Source organism: Limulus polyphemus, unplaced genomic scaffold (genome assembly GCF_000517525.1).
Source record: "Limulus polyphemus unplaced genomic scaffold, Limulus_polyphemus-2.1.2 Scaffold250, whole genome shotgun sequence".
Classification (NCBI taxonomy): Eukaryota; Metazoa; Arthropoda; class Merostomata; order Xiphosura; family Limulidae; genus Limulus; species Limulus polyphemus.
Window position 1 is genome coordinate 219,806 of NW_013665860.1, and position 17,389 is coordinate 237,194.

Consider the following 17,389-nt stretch of genomic DNA (forward strand, 5'->3'; position numbering starts at 1 on the left):
GAATGACTCAAATTGTAACATGAAACTACATTTGTTTATTCTAAGTAGCTTTCATCTCATAACAGCATACATCTATTTATAGTTGAATTTTATTGCCCTTTAAACTGTCTAACTAATATTTGCGTCATTGTAAGTTGTAAATCACTTGGGGAACACGAGACTCATGTTACTCTATCAAATTCCATTATCCACGAGCTACTCCAAGCTGCTCGCATGCATGCCTCACAAAAAGTTATTATATTATTTATTTTACCTAATAATATTTTTATTTTTACATTTTAGTTACTTTTATAATAATAAATAAATAATACATTAAAAACAAGAAATAAAGTACTTAACTGGACCTTCTGTTTTTTGCTGTCGACTGTTGATGACACTTAACCCTACTTTTTTTTTTATACTAATGGTAGTAGTGCACTAAATTTTTTATTTAGTTAAATAATGCACCAAAGAACATAGTATAATAATATGCAAAAAATCAGACAATGTTCTATAACTATCATAATTTTTCTGGCTTTCTAACTATGCAACAAGAGCTGTTACAAACTCATCCTGGCTTATCAATATGTTTCTCATGAGAAAGAAGCTTGTACTAAAGAGAAATTGGCAATTCCCTGTATAGAAAACAATGTAAAATAATACGTCATTTGATAGATGAAAACTTTGGCTTTCTATTGGTTATAAATAATATAGTATTAAACATAGAAGAGAACTATTAATGAATCGTGAAAGAGAGGATGTGACAGGTGGGTGTGGCAAGAGGGGTTTATTTGATGGCTCTGTAACCAAACAAGATTGAAGGCTAAAAAAATTATGGTTTATCTGAGAGATGATGATTTTATAGAGGGTAATTTATGTTAATTTTGCACTTCTTGGAGTAATGAATAAATTGGAAAAGAGGGGATGTCTAGAGAAAAAACGTCACATTTCTCACACTAGGGTAAATTCATGATTTTTTTAAAATATTGCCTTATAAAAATTAAGAACTTAAAACTTGTATTCTATTAAAAGTATGGATTATTAGCTATGATTTTATGCTGTACTAATTGGTATAACATAAATCAAAAGTAGTTTAATTAGATTTTGAATGAAATGGCAGTAAAGGATGCCTGTGCAGAGAAGATTAAACCAACATATGGAATGATCCTCTGTGAGGATTTGCTACTGTTATTAACAATTACTTATATTTAACATTTATTAAACCAATTATGGAGTGATCTTCTGTGAGAAGTTGATGCTGTTGTTAAGGGTTACTTATTTTACATTTAAGACCTAGTGAACTAACCTACGAAGAGATCCTCTATGAGGAGTGGCAGGTGTCACTTTGGTTACAGCAACTGAAGGAGAAGAGTTGACACTATCTTGAGACAAAGTCTGTGTAACCCGTGAAGGTTTTCCATAATTTTTTGGTGAAGCACCAACAGATGGTGTCTCACCAAGGTAACCATGTTCCAGGTGGAGAGCACAGGTAGGCCCAACACTCATAGATCGAGCAGGAATTGCTATAGGGCTAGAACTACGACTTGAAAGTTTGGGAGATCCAGTGGAAGGCTTTGGGCTAACACTGCGAGAAGCTCGCCTAATAACAGGAGGAGTTGAAGGTGGAGTACGAGGGGGAGTGGCAGCATTCCCATTAGCACGACTTTCTCCTATTGCTTTTACAAGTTCTTTCACAGAGACTCCTTGAAGCTCAGGTGGAACATCTCTTGGCAGTGATGGTGGTGTAATACGGAAGTCACTGCTTGTACGATGAATCACTTCCTCCCTAAGCCACTTCTGTAGAGCTGCAACTCTACCTCCACTACTGAGTGAATCTCTTTCTGACCGATCAGTCTCTGTTTTCTCAGATTCTGCCAAAGTGTTCATTGAAGTGGATGGTGTTGAAACTACCAAGACATTGCATAACCTTCAGTTATACAAACAACTATGAAATAATCTTCATGTAATCATTGTACATATGATTACATGATCAGTTTTAAGAAAAATTGTCACAATAAACAAATATATCATATACACTTGATGTTTTTTGTATATTTTATATTTCTATACAAATGACATTAACATAATTTACACTTTTTACTTTCAACATGTATGCATTACTTACTTACATAAACATCTCCATTTTCAGGTTTAAAAAATAAACAAATTATGATAATAATCAGAAGTTGTAAAAGAATTACACTTGATTCCCTGTTTGGAAAGAAACACTGTTTCTAATTATAGAGAAAGTCTGCATTATGAACTTTCCCAAGTCTTTTATTCTGAACTTGTAACAACCATAACATCTATGAAGTTAAAAACTTGTAAACACTTAACATAACTATAGAATTTAGTAAAATACTCTCTTGCTGCAGACTCGGTTAAACTGGCCAAATTCATAACCCCAAATTGACCTTTATAGATTCCATATTATAAAACTTCTAATGTATTTTGTGTATCTTCACAAAATTTTGCAAGATTTCAGTAATCATTAAGAGTCATTTTAAGACAAAAAATCAGAATCTATAATGAAGCATTTTTCACTAAAAAATTCTCCATGAATATTTGGAGTCAAAGTCTTAACTGCTCCAAGTGCAAAGTGATTTTAATGTTAAGATTATAAACACGTTTCTTCATCTCAAAAACGTACAAGGTTCATTTGCATAATCTCTAAAACTTCCTAAATAAATTTCAAACATTTTTTTCAGTAAAACTTTATATTTTATCTGTTGTTTTCTCTACACTAACTGTATACAAGGTTGGTCAATTTGACAGACTTTATAACCACGAAAAAAAAAATCAAAATAAATCTAAATTACCTTTTTTCTTTCTAGAATGACTTCAAATTGTAACATGAAGGTACATTTGTTTCTCCTAAATAGGTTTAAGCTCGTAACAACATACATCTGTTTATTCTTAAAATTTTATTATTTTATTGCCTTTTGAACCATGTATAACTAATATTCCCACCATTGAACTTGTAAAACACTTAGCAAATATTAGGGGAAATTGAGGATTTTTTAAAAATGTTGCCTTATAAAATTAAATATAGAACTTAAAACTTATATACTATTAAACTTTGGATAATTAGCTATGCTAAGTGTATTCATATACCATGATAATAAAGTACTTTAATTCAATTTTGAATGTAACTCACTAAAATATTGCAACATGCACAGAAAAAGATGCCTGTAGTGAAAGTATTAGTGATAAACCTATATGTTCAAAGATTACACAGAACAATCTAAAACAAAACTGGTTTAGTACACAAAAAGTTAAAGAAAACAAGAAATGCTACAAATCTTAAGATATGAAAAGAGTCAATGTTTTGGTCAAATACCTTTCATATGCAACAAATATGTTTGGCCCTGATGATTGTCAATTGGACAAAATACTGTCCATATTTTCTCTTTCCTTATGCCTATTTCAACATGTCTGCAGATGATACAAATATAAAACAAACAAAGAAAGCCTGCCTACCTGGGGATCCAAACACAAAAGGACTGGCTGAGCCAGAAGATCCCCCTTCATGATCTGAAGTTCCACTACCAAATGTAAACATTCCTGAAAACAAAATTTAGTTAAAGGTATTTAGTGTGAATACAAAGTAAACTGCAAACTAAAATTAGTCATTTTCATATTAAATATTTTAAACTTTGTAAAAAGAAAAAAAATAATACAATTTCACTGAAAAGAAAAAACAATTGTTAAGACTAATTTGCATTAATTTTTCATATCTGGAGGCACAAATCATGACTGGTATAGATGATTTTTAACTCTTACAAATATGTTTCATTACTAAAAGTATATATATGTTACAAAATACAATTTAAATTTTGAAATTATTATTCCAACTTGATAACATCATTTCAAAGAAAACATTTGTTGTAACTCAATATTAAATTAAATCTAAACTTTAAATACTAAAAATAAATATGAAGCCCAATCTATCGTCCTTTCACCAGAGTTCCAGAGTTATAGCAGTTTTGAGGAATTCCACCCTTCATCACAAATCCTGGGCAAGGGTTATTCGAAAAAACAAGACTATGCAGTTAAAAATATTATACATATAAATGTAAGCCTTTTTTTAACATAACGTTTAATGAAAGATGCTATTTAAATCATATGAAAATTTCAGGGCAGCACAATGCTCTGTTAAATTAAAATTTTTGTTCTATAGAAATATTATAACTTCAGATGATGATGTGTCACTCCTAACATTTTTACAATTAAACCACTTAATCATCATTTCCACTAATATCAAGTACATTCTGTGCTATTAAGCAGACTGACATAGATCAATAATCCTGCCATTAAGGATAGATCTTTAATATCAAATGAATTGAACACTGAGATATGTGGATTATGAGAGGCAGTAATTAAGCTGGTTAAAACACTTTTCTGGTGAGTAGAGACCCAGGTTCGAATCATGTCAAGTCCAAAGTTTCATTAAAAAAATAATTTATAATTATGCATAACTATTAATTACATGAAAAAATATTGTAAATGCTTAAATGTAATATCAATAAATATTAGAATATATAAGTAGTGGTTTCTTTACTAAAAACTAACTTCTAGATATATATGAAACTTTCAGTTCAACTTTACAGTGTGTCATCCACAATTTGCTATAACTTATCTACCTAATTTTCAATATTATAAGTTCTCTCATTAGAACAATGGTTTCCAAGACATCTTTTTTGCTTTCTTACTGTCAAATTACTTTATTTGACTTAACAAATTTAAGATATTATAGCTGGACAATTAGTTGCATTTGATAATTGATGGCTCTATTAACTGATTAGTACAGTGTTCCTCAAGCCATGGTACCTCCAAGCAAATAATAAAAAAAGGTTGGTGGCAGATGCTGCCAGACAGGTGCCTTATCTCCAGTCAGCAGTTCAACAAACAAACACACTATAAAAGGTTGGTGACAGGTGCTGCCTTCCTTCCAGTCAGCAGTTCAACAACAACAAAGAACAAAGTGACATGTGCTGCCAGTTACTTGCCTTCCCTCTAGTCAGCAGTTCAAAATTAGAGACAGTTGCAGAAAGCTTCAGTAGCTTTGCCATAACAAAGACAGGGATAGGAACTTTGGTGGAAGTATTTAGATTACTTGGATAGTTTGAATAAATAGAAATCCTAATTTTGATTAGTTGATTATTTTGTGACAATCGATTTAATCACAATTTTGATTAAATGATTGCTGGAATAATAAAACACATTAATAAACAGTAACTCTAATTTTGATTAGTTGAATGTTTTCATGATAATCAATATACTTAGAATTTTAATTGATCAGTAGTTGGAATAATCAATAACAGTAATAATCACAAACACTAATTTTTGATTGATTTTAACCATAATTTCTATCAATCGACTAGATCACATAACACAAAGCAACGTAAATTGCTACTTGTAGGCAATCAATTAAATCATTCAGCTCTAAAAGATACACTATATAAATTTTCCAAATTAACCTTCTAAGGACTGGGTTGTCTTCAAAGAGCATTTCTTTATGATATAAGACAAATATTCCATAGGAAAAATTTAATTGACAACCTTATATGAGACAGTTTCATCAATTAGAAACTAAGTAAATTAGCTGAATATTTTTACACTTTTAGTGAAAAATTAATCATCAGCATTGTTATCTAACAAAAAAAGTTAATCCACTTCAACTTGAAAATGAAAATGTGCAAATAGCTTTTGCAAAAAACAGAAATGCAAATAATTTTATAGATTACTGTTTTAACAAAAGTACTGATTTTTACATAAGATAAAAAGAACTTGCTGATAATGTCATGTCATTAAGAAACATAAAAATGTATATGAATTCTGTTCATGAAAGTAGCCTGTATATTAAATCACATATTTTATCATATAAACTTAACAGAATTAAACAAAGCTGCATATTATGATCATCACCTGCAGGGTTGAGGCCTCCAAAAACAGGTGAATGGGATGCTACACTAGCAAAGTCGTATCCCTTCCTGTAGCTCTGTGATGCCCCAAATGGAGATAGTCCTGGAGCCCCAGAGGAAAGTACAGGTTCCACAGGTAGGCCAAATGGGTTTGGTTTGTCTCTTTCCTCATCACTGTCACCAGCTTGCATGACCTCTGTTTCATGCTGTAAGTAGATCATTTCTGTACGACTCTGGGCTAGTGACCATGCTTCACCATCAATGTTGAAACAGTACCTCTGCATGCTGTCTCTGTCCAACTTTACCCAACAGCCATCTGTGTTTGAAACCTGCAATACACAACTTAATATCCTCACTGTCAACACTAATTTTAACTAAAACTTAAATCTCCTCAAAAAACCAGTTTTTTTAGGTTTTATTAGGAATAAAGCACAAACATAAAATTTCATTCTATAAATATTTAAAAATCAGTTATCCAAAAGAGGTTAAGTTAAAAGGAACCTTTAGTTAAACAACAATAATGGAAAGTTTTTTTTTCTAACTGACATGGACCTGATATTGTATTAAATTTGATTACTCAGCCACAAAACCATCCCATATTTGAACATGTTTCTCTTGCAGTGACAAACCATTAACATTTTTATCCATTCAAGCATATTTTTGTCACACACCTTATTTCTTTATACTCAGAAATAATTTTTTTACATAATACAAAAACTACATAAATATAGCCAATATACTGTAACAAAATATTAAATAAAATGTTGAATATTAGATACAAATGCTAAGCCAAAAATCTTATTTGATAATTAGATATACATGTATATATAGATATTTATACATACACACATTAAACTGTGTATTAATAAAATCATAAGATTTTACTAATCCTGAACAAGATGTTTAGCTTTATTTTTAAGATCAAGAAAGCTTCACAATGTTTTCTTTTCCTTCTTTAAAATGATGTTTTAATACACAAAAATAAAAATTTAAATTCATAACCAAAAAATTTAGTTTTTGTCTTGCTTTTTAGACATACCTCACATTTCAATTTACACATAATAGTGAAAGTAACAACACAATCTAACTTAATCAAAATTTTGAATATCATATACTCTAAAATATCCTTATTTTATTTAAATGTTAGGCAAGATTGGTACCTATCTGATAAACCACTAAGGTTAGAAAACAAAGTAACCTACCAAATTAAACATCAGCTAGTTGGTAATTTAAAACTTTTTCAATTCTACTTTAAAAGCATTTTAAGCATACAAAAACTTCACAACAAGTACACAAATTACTAAGAATTACAAAAAAATAAAACCTTCAAATAGCAATGCATTGAATAATTCTTAAAATATTTACCATGAAAAACCTTTGTGCACTTAGTAATGCAAGTTGACAAAATACAATTTGAAAGATCAGTTGAGTTGTCTACAGCATGACAAAATACAACGTGAAAGGTAAATTCGCTTTTACACAGCTTCAAAACAAATATTGCACCTAACTTTACGTCACATTCAAAGAGTATTGTTTATCTCTTCAGTTGTTTTGTATCAAATAGTAAAAAATTTTCAGAGAAAAATTATGAAAATCAAAATTGCCACATTAAGATCATTTTAATATAAGGTTAGTTTAAGAATCACCAATCTTGTAATTGGGATAATCATAAAATACTCACATCTTCCATAACAGTGACAGTATTTCCCAGTACCAGCATACCCACAGGAGGTGCCTTTAAACTTGGACGGCTACGAACATTATGGCCAGAGGCCCCACATTTAACAACATAATAAACACCTGAACCTAAACCATTGAAATAAAAAACATATTTTATAAGTATCTCTATAGAATCAAGATAATATTTGTAACATTTAGGAACTAAAATTTAATTTTTTGCCAGGAATTTATTTGACAGCAGAAACTTGTAAACAGTACATAAGAGTAAGTTTAGTAATCCAGTACAGGATAGTTTTATATTGATCTTGAAAGAGAAAAACTTTTATATATGAATTCTGATGTTTCAAAGTTTTAATAAATAAGAATTAAATGAATCCATCAAACTATCCAAAACAATGTTACTCTTACAACTTATTTCTTATTAGAATAAACCAATTTTGCTTGTTACCACATCCCAACAACACAAGTAGCTTAACTAGTTAAAAACATATGCTTAATAAGCAGAGTCACAGGTTAGAATCCTGTGTGGTTTCAGTTCTTAACTTCTTCACAAAACACTTCTAAATTGATTGGATGATGAGGCACATTTAAAATATCTATAGTGAAGATATACAAGATAAACAGTAGGAAAACAACACTGGCAAAATCAAAATTTAAAAAAGAAAAAATCATTTTCCACAGACCACAACTTACTGGATAATTGGCACCTCCAGAAGAAGAACTGCTGAGAGTATGTAACAGGAAATATTTAATGTTACAAATACTGAATTTTATAGAAAACACATTTTCTTAGCTGATATTAGGGAGAACATTACCTTTGGTGTGAGGTAACTTGTTTTCAGGAGGTTTCTTTACTGGTGAATTTGATTCCTTAAAAAACTCTGCAAGCACAGACTTGGGTTCCTGAAAGGTTAAGAAATGTAAATACAGACTATTAACACCATGAAGACTAATAAAGAGAACTCTAATGCTGTTGAAATATTCTCATATTTTTTAGGAGAAAGGAAAAATAGAAATAACAATTGTCTTCGTGAACAAGAACCAAAGAAATCACGTAAATGTGAAAAGTAATTCCCCCCCCCCCAAATTAAGATGTTACAACATGTAAGAGCTACATGGAAAACAATATGATAGAAAGATAATAATGACACAGTGAACAATTAAGAGATAAAGATAAAAAGATACTGCCAATAGATGGTAAAGATAGCTCTAGGATAAAAAATTACAGATGAAAGATATTTTGCAAAGATATGCTGAAATACACAGAAAAAACTGAAAAACACTATGAATATAATAAACTAAGAATTATATGTGAAGAAGATTCCTGAACATTCTGATAAAATAGATGTCATGAATGGGTAGAAATGAACCAAGAAGAGATGACAGTAAAACAAACTTATATTAGGAAGAGACAAATAACTGCAGCTATACAGAAAAAAGCTAAAAAAAGGAAGATACATATATATATGGAAAATATTTATTGGACAGAGAAAATTGGAAGAAAAAAAAGCAAAGATCAAAATATAAATTAATATTACAGTGTAAAATTAATTTGATGGAAAGAAAGAAAAATTAAAACATTTTTCCACTATTTATACACTTTACAGACATATCCACACAGAATATATAGCAGCTTTTACCTCTATCAAAGCACAGTTTGATCTTCTTGCATAAATATTTAAAAAGAGCATTCATAAACACATTTTTATTTGTTAAGGTTCCAACTTTCATACATCATAGATATACAACAGGTAAAAACAAAGAAATACTAACTTCTACTGGATATAACAATGTCTTGCCCAAGTGTTGATTAAACTGTAAACACCAGCCTTCAACATAACCATTGTGACAGTACTTCTTAATGGTTTCAGGGCTGAGCCTAACCCACACTCCATCATCATTGTGTAGCTAAACACAAATCAACATTCAATATAGTTAATCATAATACCCTGTTGTACAAACATAAATATTAATGAACAATTGTAAGTGCAATTATTTATAATTCGCTCTGTATTTTAACTTTAAACTATATGATTGTTCAATCACATTTCTTTTTGTGTCAGACTAGGTTACTGACTGGTTGATCAATGCTAGAAAGTGTTGAAATTAATGGTGTAAAATATACCAGAATAATGGAAGTTAAACAACCAATTAGCAGATCCTGTATATATATAAGCTAAATGATTCACTTCAATATAACCCACACAATATTACAATATCTTGCACAGACATATTGGAAGTGTTTGCAGTTGGTATATTCTAAAAGTTCAAACTACTGGCAAATTAAAAACTTTTGAGTGGTTGTAAGGCAGACTAACTTTACAAAATTGTATTATGCTAATGAATGCAATTGTATGTTAAACATTTTCTACATGTAACAAAGTGGGAAGATATTAAGTTATACAACATTCCTGAGCATATGCTATCAGTATTATGCAAAACAAAACAAGTTTAATATTTTTCAAACTAACTTTTCTGAAATCTGATATATGTGTATAAAACTGGTCATTGGTAGTTTGTGACAGTCTTGTACATTTCATAAATATACTGTAGCACGTTCCACATGAAGATATATCGCAATTAACTTGAGACTTTTTTTTTATCTTCTTCAACTGAAACAATATATACACAGACGTTCTTATTCTTATTAAAAAAAAAGAAAATTCAGCTGAAGAATTCTTTTTACAAAAAAGGAAGTAAAAAAAACTAAAATATTCACCCAAAAAAATTCAATTAGAAGCATAAAATACAATTAATACTATTTCACAATAACAATGCACAAACTATAAAAATAAAAGCTGTTGCCTAGTTTTAATTTGTGACAACTTCTTCGTAAAGATTTTTAAAATTTATTTCCATTTTTTTGTTACCTTGCTTTTACTTTTGATGCACGGATTTCCTTACTGATTCTTTGTCACTTCTTACTTAGACTTATCCTTTTGCATTGAGAAATATTAAAGAAAAAAACAAATCAAAGGATATAATTTGTCTTGGAAAGTAACGTTTTTACTTGTTTCCTCAAGTTGCTAAGTTACTAGGACTATTCACCACATTACACATCTTGTTTTTATTGTTAGCTTTCAGCCCTCTAGCACACTGTTAATGAGAATAGTCCTATAATTCAGATAAACTTTCATTAATTTATGTTATCATTCCTATTAATACAATACCTAATCCATCATTGTAAATTTCCAACTTGTTATACAAACAACTTTTTCCAAGTAAGTAACTTCTTAACTAAGCAAGAAAACAGGATTCTACTCATGAAACATAACGAAATGTTAATGAAATTAAATATCTAACACTGTAAAAATTACTGTTCAATGGGTTATTGTAACAAAATAACCTTGTTCACACATCTTGTTCAGTTACAAGTGAAAAGACATTACACTTTCTTTATTACAACAAATTTTTTAGGTAGGTAACACAATACATTGTCCATGAAAAGCCACTATTTAACAAGCTTTGAGAATCCAAAACATGTTGTCTTGGCCAGTGCATTTTTTAATCAATAGTTGTGAAAATACAAGTCTAATGAGTTTTATTTGAACAACATCCAGATACAACATAACTGTTGAGAAAGTTATAAACAGTACCTCATCTATAAAGGTTATTGTGCTATTCACTTGTATGATGCCAATTTGTTCACTCTGTAATGATGGGTGACTTCGAATTCTAAGTCCTGCACTATACTGGGCCATGAACTTGCGTAACTGCAAAAAATTGTTACAAATTGTCAATAATTATTTCCTTTTTGATGCAAGGTAATTACAAATAAGTCACACATGAATGACTTATAATAAATAATTATTTATTATAATTATAATAAATAATTATTATAATTATGTTAATAAACACAAAACATACATTCACATTTTAGTAGGAACAAAAAGAAACTATTTAAAACTTAAAAAAAATTCATGATCATTACTCATACCTACTTATATTTTGATTCATTTCTCAATTAAATGAAGCTTGTGCTTAAATGTTCAAAACTTGATCACAGAATGAAGAAAATCAAACACACCAGTTGAAAACTGCCCTGAATAACGCAATAGGTTTCCTTAAGATCAACATATGTATCTTATTACGGCATAATTTTATTGTTTATTTTATTCTAAAAAAATCATCATGAAAGTAAGATAATGGATGAGCTATCAATACAACAGCAGTAAATTTATGCTTTAGGCTTCCTGAGGAAGCTTACCAGGATGAAAACTATCAAAATCACAGCTCAAGAATACACTAGTCAACTTCAACATTAACAAGGAATTTCTACACTTCACATTTTTTGCACAATAAGATCACAAACAAAATAAAACAAGAACACAAATTAAATCCTTTGTGCAGGAACAAACATTCTTCCCCAAACATACACATGCTGAACAACAAAAAATGAAATATTTTAACATTTGATAAAAACAAAAAACTCAACACAAGTTGTTGGGGTAAAAAAACAAAAGTTACTTTTCCTAATGCATTACGCATCAGCATCTGGAAACACGTTTAAATACATAAAGATATCAAACCAATGTGGATGGGTGTTAATACTGTTGAGATTCAGTTGTTGGGCAGAGAATGATTAGGAATTTTTAAATCTACAAATATCTACAACCCTTTTCATTATCTTTACACATTTTCACACATGCACATATATTATATAGCAGGTAGTTTCTTGAGATCGTATTTTGTGCACAATCACTCAATACACAATCACTCTCAATACTCAAGATTCAGGAAACATCCTAGTGCTTACACAGCAGGAAAATAAAAAGCTTACTCTGCTTGGTTGGTGAGGAAATTTCTCTTTGATTTGCTTTGATGGCAATAACATGCCTTGTGGGGGTTCTTTAACTTCAACCTGCCTTCGTTGTGTGCCCCCTGAAACAGAAAAGGTATAGAGAAGATTCATTAATTTCAAACACTCTTTTCTTTGAAAACGTAGGTGAACATGTTAACTTCCAAACGATATCTTTTTTTCAGACTAAACGTGCAACACTTAGATTTCAAAGAAGTATTTGTTTCACTTTAACTATGTTAACAAGTCCTTTAATAAATCTCTGTGGAACAATTATAATACCAAACTTGCTCATAATTTTACATTTCACACAAAACAATAATGCAGAGATAAAACTTCTACTTTTTTGCATATAATTACAAAGGCATTGTTTTCATAATTAACATACATAATTAAGTTTTGTAAGTGTAAAATACTTCTATGCTACTGACCAACATCAAAACCATCAATAGCCACTTGCAGTTGATACCAGCCGACAGACCCAGGAGTCCAATTAGCCGTGTAAGTTCCATCACTGTTGGCCCTGACCAGCATGTTTTCAATCAGTCTTTTTTTGGTCGGTGACACATATCGGAGTTCCTCAAAGGAGTAATTTTCATAAGCCTAAACATTTAACAGAAGCGACAGTCTTTGTAGTCATGTAATACAGTCATAAACAAGAACAAATAAAATTAAAATTCTAACACACAAAAAATGTGAACATTTTGTAACATTGCTTGTTAATGAATGAACAGAAATAAAATACTACTGAAATATGTTTTAAATCAAAATATAACTTCTTCCTCATTTACATTAAATTTCTTTTTTATATGAATATATATATTTGAAATGTTTTATATTCATTTTTTGTAACAATAAACTAATTTCCTACTTTCCAACAGTTTTTTTTAAAAACATCCCACAAATTCTAATAAACATGTGAAATTTTTCTAAGCTAAATTCTAAAACAGTTCTAAAAACCATTGCACAATATAAGTAAAAGAACCTGTATTCAGAAAAACAAGCAAAAAGAGTACAACATATTCATTGTATTCTAAAGTCCATGCTTATTTGTAGATGATAATGTGACTTTCTGTACGAGTCCTTAAACCTAGGATTTAGGCTATATCCAGTATCAGTATATCAATATTAGAGTGACTAACCTTCATAAGGGTTATAGAATAGTAGAACATCTTTTCCTTTACAGTAATCTCATATGGTACTTCCAGATTAGGAGGAGGGTGACCTCCAAAAGTAAGTGTACCAGTCTCTGGTTTACTAACTCTAGGTAGCTTCCTATTTGTGTCCATGGTATTCCCATCTTTTTCACAAGGATTCATAGGCACTGCTTTCACCTCAACCTATTCATGAAACAGTAATCAATTAGACTGACTATTTCATCTATAATATAAAGTAAGCTGTAAGTAAACTATAGAGACAAAGGGACAAGGTGATGAATATGTTAAATTACAGAAATATACACTGTCTCAACTGCAGATGTTAGTTAAGTACCATTAAATTCTAGTTTTAAAACATTAATGTGTTTAATAATTATGATTTTATCTTTTGAGAGCACACAAAATAAATATTTCAAAACCTTTAGATTAGGAACATGGACAATTTTTCCATACTGGTCACGAGCCACAACTGTGATAACAGCTGGCCAGCCACACTTTACTTCCTCCTGACTACACAAAAGGTCACACTGCTTGGGGTCAACAAAGGACTCAGGTTGAAGCCATCTGAATAGTGATAAGACATTAAACAAAACATAAACAACACATATTTACCAAGAACTTGAAAGAAAATTTTAAAGTTGTTATGTTTATTAATTAGTTTTGATATTTAACAAAAAACAGGTAAAACAAAGATTCAACAGACGTTATGTGGACAACACTTTCATCATCTAGCCCCATGGCCACAAAAACTTACCAGCCTTCCTAGAACATCTTAATTCTATAGACAAAAGAATCCACTTCACCATGGAAATAGAAGAACAAAACAGACTATCATTTTTTGACATACTCATCAGCAGACAAGAGAAAAAAATCACCACCAACTGTACACAGAAAAACCCACCCACACAAACAGATACCTACACTTTCAGTACTACCATCCAACCTCAATAAAATGTGGTATAATCCAATGCGTAAACAAGAGAGCTGAGAACACTTGTGATAAGATATCCATCAAAACAGAATGCCAAAAGTAGAGTGCTTTATATAGAAATGTTACACCTCCTCCTCCTTCATCAAAAACTCCCTGAAGAAGACCACAACAGAAAGAAAAAATAAGAAAAACACTACCACTAATACCATTTACCTCCCCTACTTGCAAAATTTCAATGAAAAACTCAAACACATAACCAAGAAATTCAACATAGATGACTGATGGAAATCCTACAAGACATTAAGATTTATTCTGGTGAAAACAACTAGATACCCATCAATAAGAAACACAAAAATGTCATTTATGAAATTCTGTGTTCCTGCAACAAAACATACAATGGAGAAAGGGGAAGAAGAGTTGTGACAAGAATAAAAGAACATAAAGACTGTACAAGACCCATGAAAACACAAAATTCAGCCATTGCAGAACACACCATGTCAAGTGGACACACACAAAAAATTGGAAAAAAACTAGAATCATCAACACAGACAAATTTTGGAAGACAAGAAAAATTAAAGAATCCTTTTACATTAATACAATAAACCTTCAATAAACAGAGATTCCAGATTAGAGGCAAGTAACCTGCAGCTATCATTGGATAAACCAACCAATCATAACATGCTCTCCACATTTCAACAGAATACTATAAAGACTGACACCACTATACACTCACTGACCTGAAGATGAAAAGCAGAAGACTTTTGAAACATTGTCCCCTACACTTGTGTTTCTACAACAGGCAGTTGTCATCCATTCAACTAAATTTCATCACATTATTTGTTTAATTAATCTTTGGACATTACAGAATTTACACATTCTACCATATCAGAGACCTAAAATGTTTTCATACAAACAGTAGAAGTTCTAAAATGAGGGAAAAAATGCATATAAAATATACAGAGGGGAAGAAATAAGTAAATTTTACATAGCTTAAGAACACAATTTAATATAATGAATATATCAAACAAGAAGTTTGAATATTTGTTTCAGATACATAGACTTTCATTGACCAAAAGCTCATAGTCTGATGATCCTGGTGCTAGAATTTTGAAGTTATATGTAGATAAAGGGTGTTTATTAATTTGTGTGTGTGTGTGTGTGAATGGGGGAAGCACATGGACTTAAGAATTGGTTGTCAGTTCTGGCTGAAACTCGTATATATTCATTGGCATGTATTTTTAATTGGCATTTTGTCTTTCTAATATAAGTGGCTTTATAGTCACCACAAGTGTATTTATAAGAGTAGGTAGAATTCTTTAGTTTTAAAGAAGTGGAAAATTCAAAAAGATCATCTGAAAATGAACTGTGCTATTTTGTTTGTAACAAACTTAAGTATTATTCTTTCAAAAACTAATGGATAACATTTACTTTTCAAGGTGTTTTGTAAAAATTCATGAATTTCAGACTGAATCAAGTCTTTGTAAAGTTTACTTATTTCTTACCCTTTGGATATTTTGTATACATTTTTTTCTCCATATTAAAATGCACTGTTTGTTGTTGTTCAATGAAAATCTTTACTTACTAGAGAAATAAAACAATAACATAGTATACAGAGATACCAATTTTAATAAGTCTAAAATAAAACATATTTTTGCAACTTTATCAAATCTTTAGGTCCTTTAATTAAAATTAACTTAGAAAAAACAACACGTTCTAAAATAGGAAATTTAAAACATAATAACTCTTTAGTTTAGCCGAGTCTTTACGACCCATCCTACATTAAGTGTGTTCTCGTTTGAACTGTCAATAAAGAATACCATACAAGAGACTGGACCCAGACAACCAACTGGCTCATAAACTCATAAAACTGGTCCTCTTTGTCAATTACCTTATAAATTATTATTAAGAGAATTGAATCTACATAAACAAAACCTTACAGCCAAGTTATTTATGTCATACTTTAAAACCAGATTTTTTACCTTTTTACTATTTTTAAAACCTATATTTAACACACTTTCTTCTTTCAAAATTCTTATTGCAGGTAATGTACATACAAATGGACACTGAGTCAGAGCCAGTGAAGAGATAACACAGAATTAACATACTGGAATAATGTTTCTTTACCAAACAACATCTACTCTATACAATAAGAAAATGTCCTTTTTTTATTTATAAATATATTTAATAAAAACTATCCAATAGGTTGAGTAACTGAAAGTTGGGACATACCAATGGCATATTGGCAGGATTTAGAATGCATGTTTATCATAGGACTCCTTGTATTTTGTGTAACAGATGTCAATGACATGTATTTCAGATTTTAGCTTGTTATTCTAAGATTCCTGTGCATTCATATTAATAAGTTATTTTTTTCCCATTCTACAATAGCTAATATTCTGTGTCATACTAAAATAAAACACAAAGATGACATAAGAATGGTATGGCATTCACCTTGCAAGACGTCCTCCACTGGTTCCTGGAGTACAAGCAACAAAGTCTTTCAAGAAGAGACGCTCATTTGACTGACTACTGAAAGGAAGTACTCCTTCTAGGGCTTGATGGATAGTGGGAGGATGGGCAAGGATAAATCCTTTGGACAGCAAAGAAGAGTGGGAGCTGTACACCTACCAAAAAATTAAACAACATTGGATTCAGTATCACAGCATAAAATATTGTACGTACCTTTTTTACAGCTCTCCTTAGATGAACACATTTAGCAAAACTACTTAAAAGAAAATTTTAAGTATTAAAACTATGTATGTATGTATGTATGTATGTATGTATGTATGTGTGTGTGTGTGTGTGTGTGTGTGTGTGTGTGTCTATACTATTAAGTAGTTAGTTATATTTAAGTTAGTAACTAACTCTAACTTTAACGTTTAGTTTTAAGTTTTTACGTTTTTAGTATAGTAATAAAACT

At 30.4% G+C, this 17,389-nt stretch overlaps 1 protein-coding gene across 1 annotated transcript in view; it reads right to left on the reverse strand.

Annotated features, from left to right (window-relative positions):
* Positions 1–17,389, reverse strand: part of LOC106478794 (E3 ubiquitin-protein ligase MYCBP2-like) — a 142,057-nt gene that overhangs the window by 46,114 nt on the left and 78,554 nt on the right. The window contains 12 exon segments of the mRNA XM_022382459.1: positions 1,286–1,886; positions 3,460–3,543; positions 5,908–6,232; positions 7,585–7,709; positions 8,399–8,486; positions 9,357–9,491; positions 11,180–11,296; positions 12,364–12,464; positions 12,813–12,984; positions 13,524–13,721; positions 13,958–14,102; positions 16,921–17,093. Of these exon segments, the coding sequence (XP_022238167.1) occupies positions 1,286–1,886; positions 3,460–3,543; positions 5,908–6,232; positions 7,585–7,709; positions 8,399–8,486; positions 9,357–9,491; positions 11,180–11,296; positions 12,364–12,464; positions 12,813–12,984; positions 13,524–13,721; positions 13,958–14,102; positions 16,921–17,093 (2,264 nt within the window).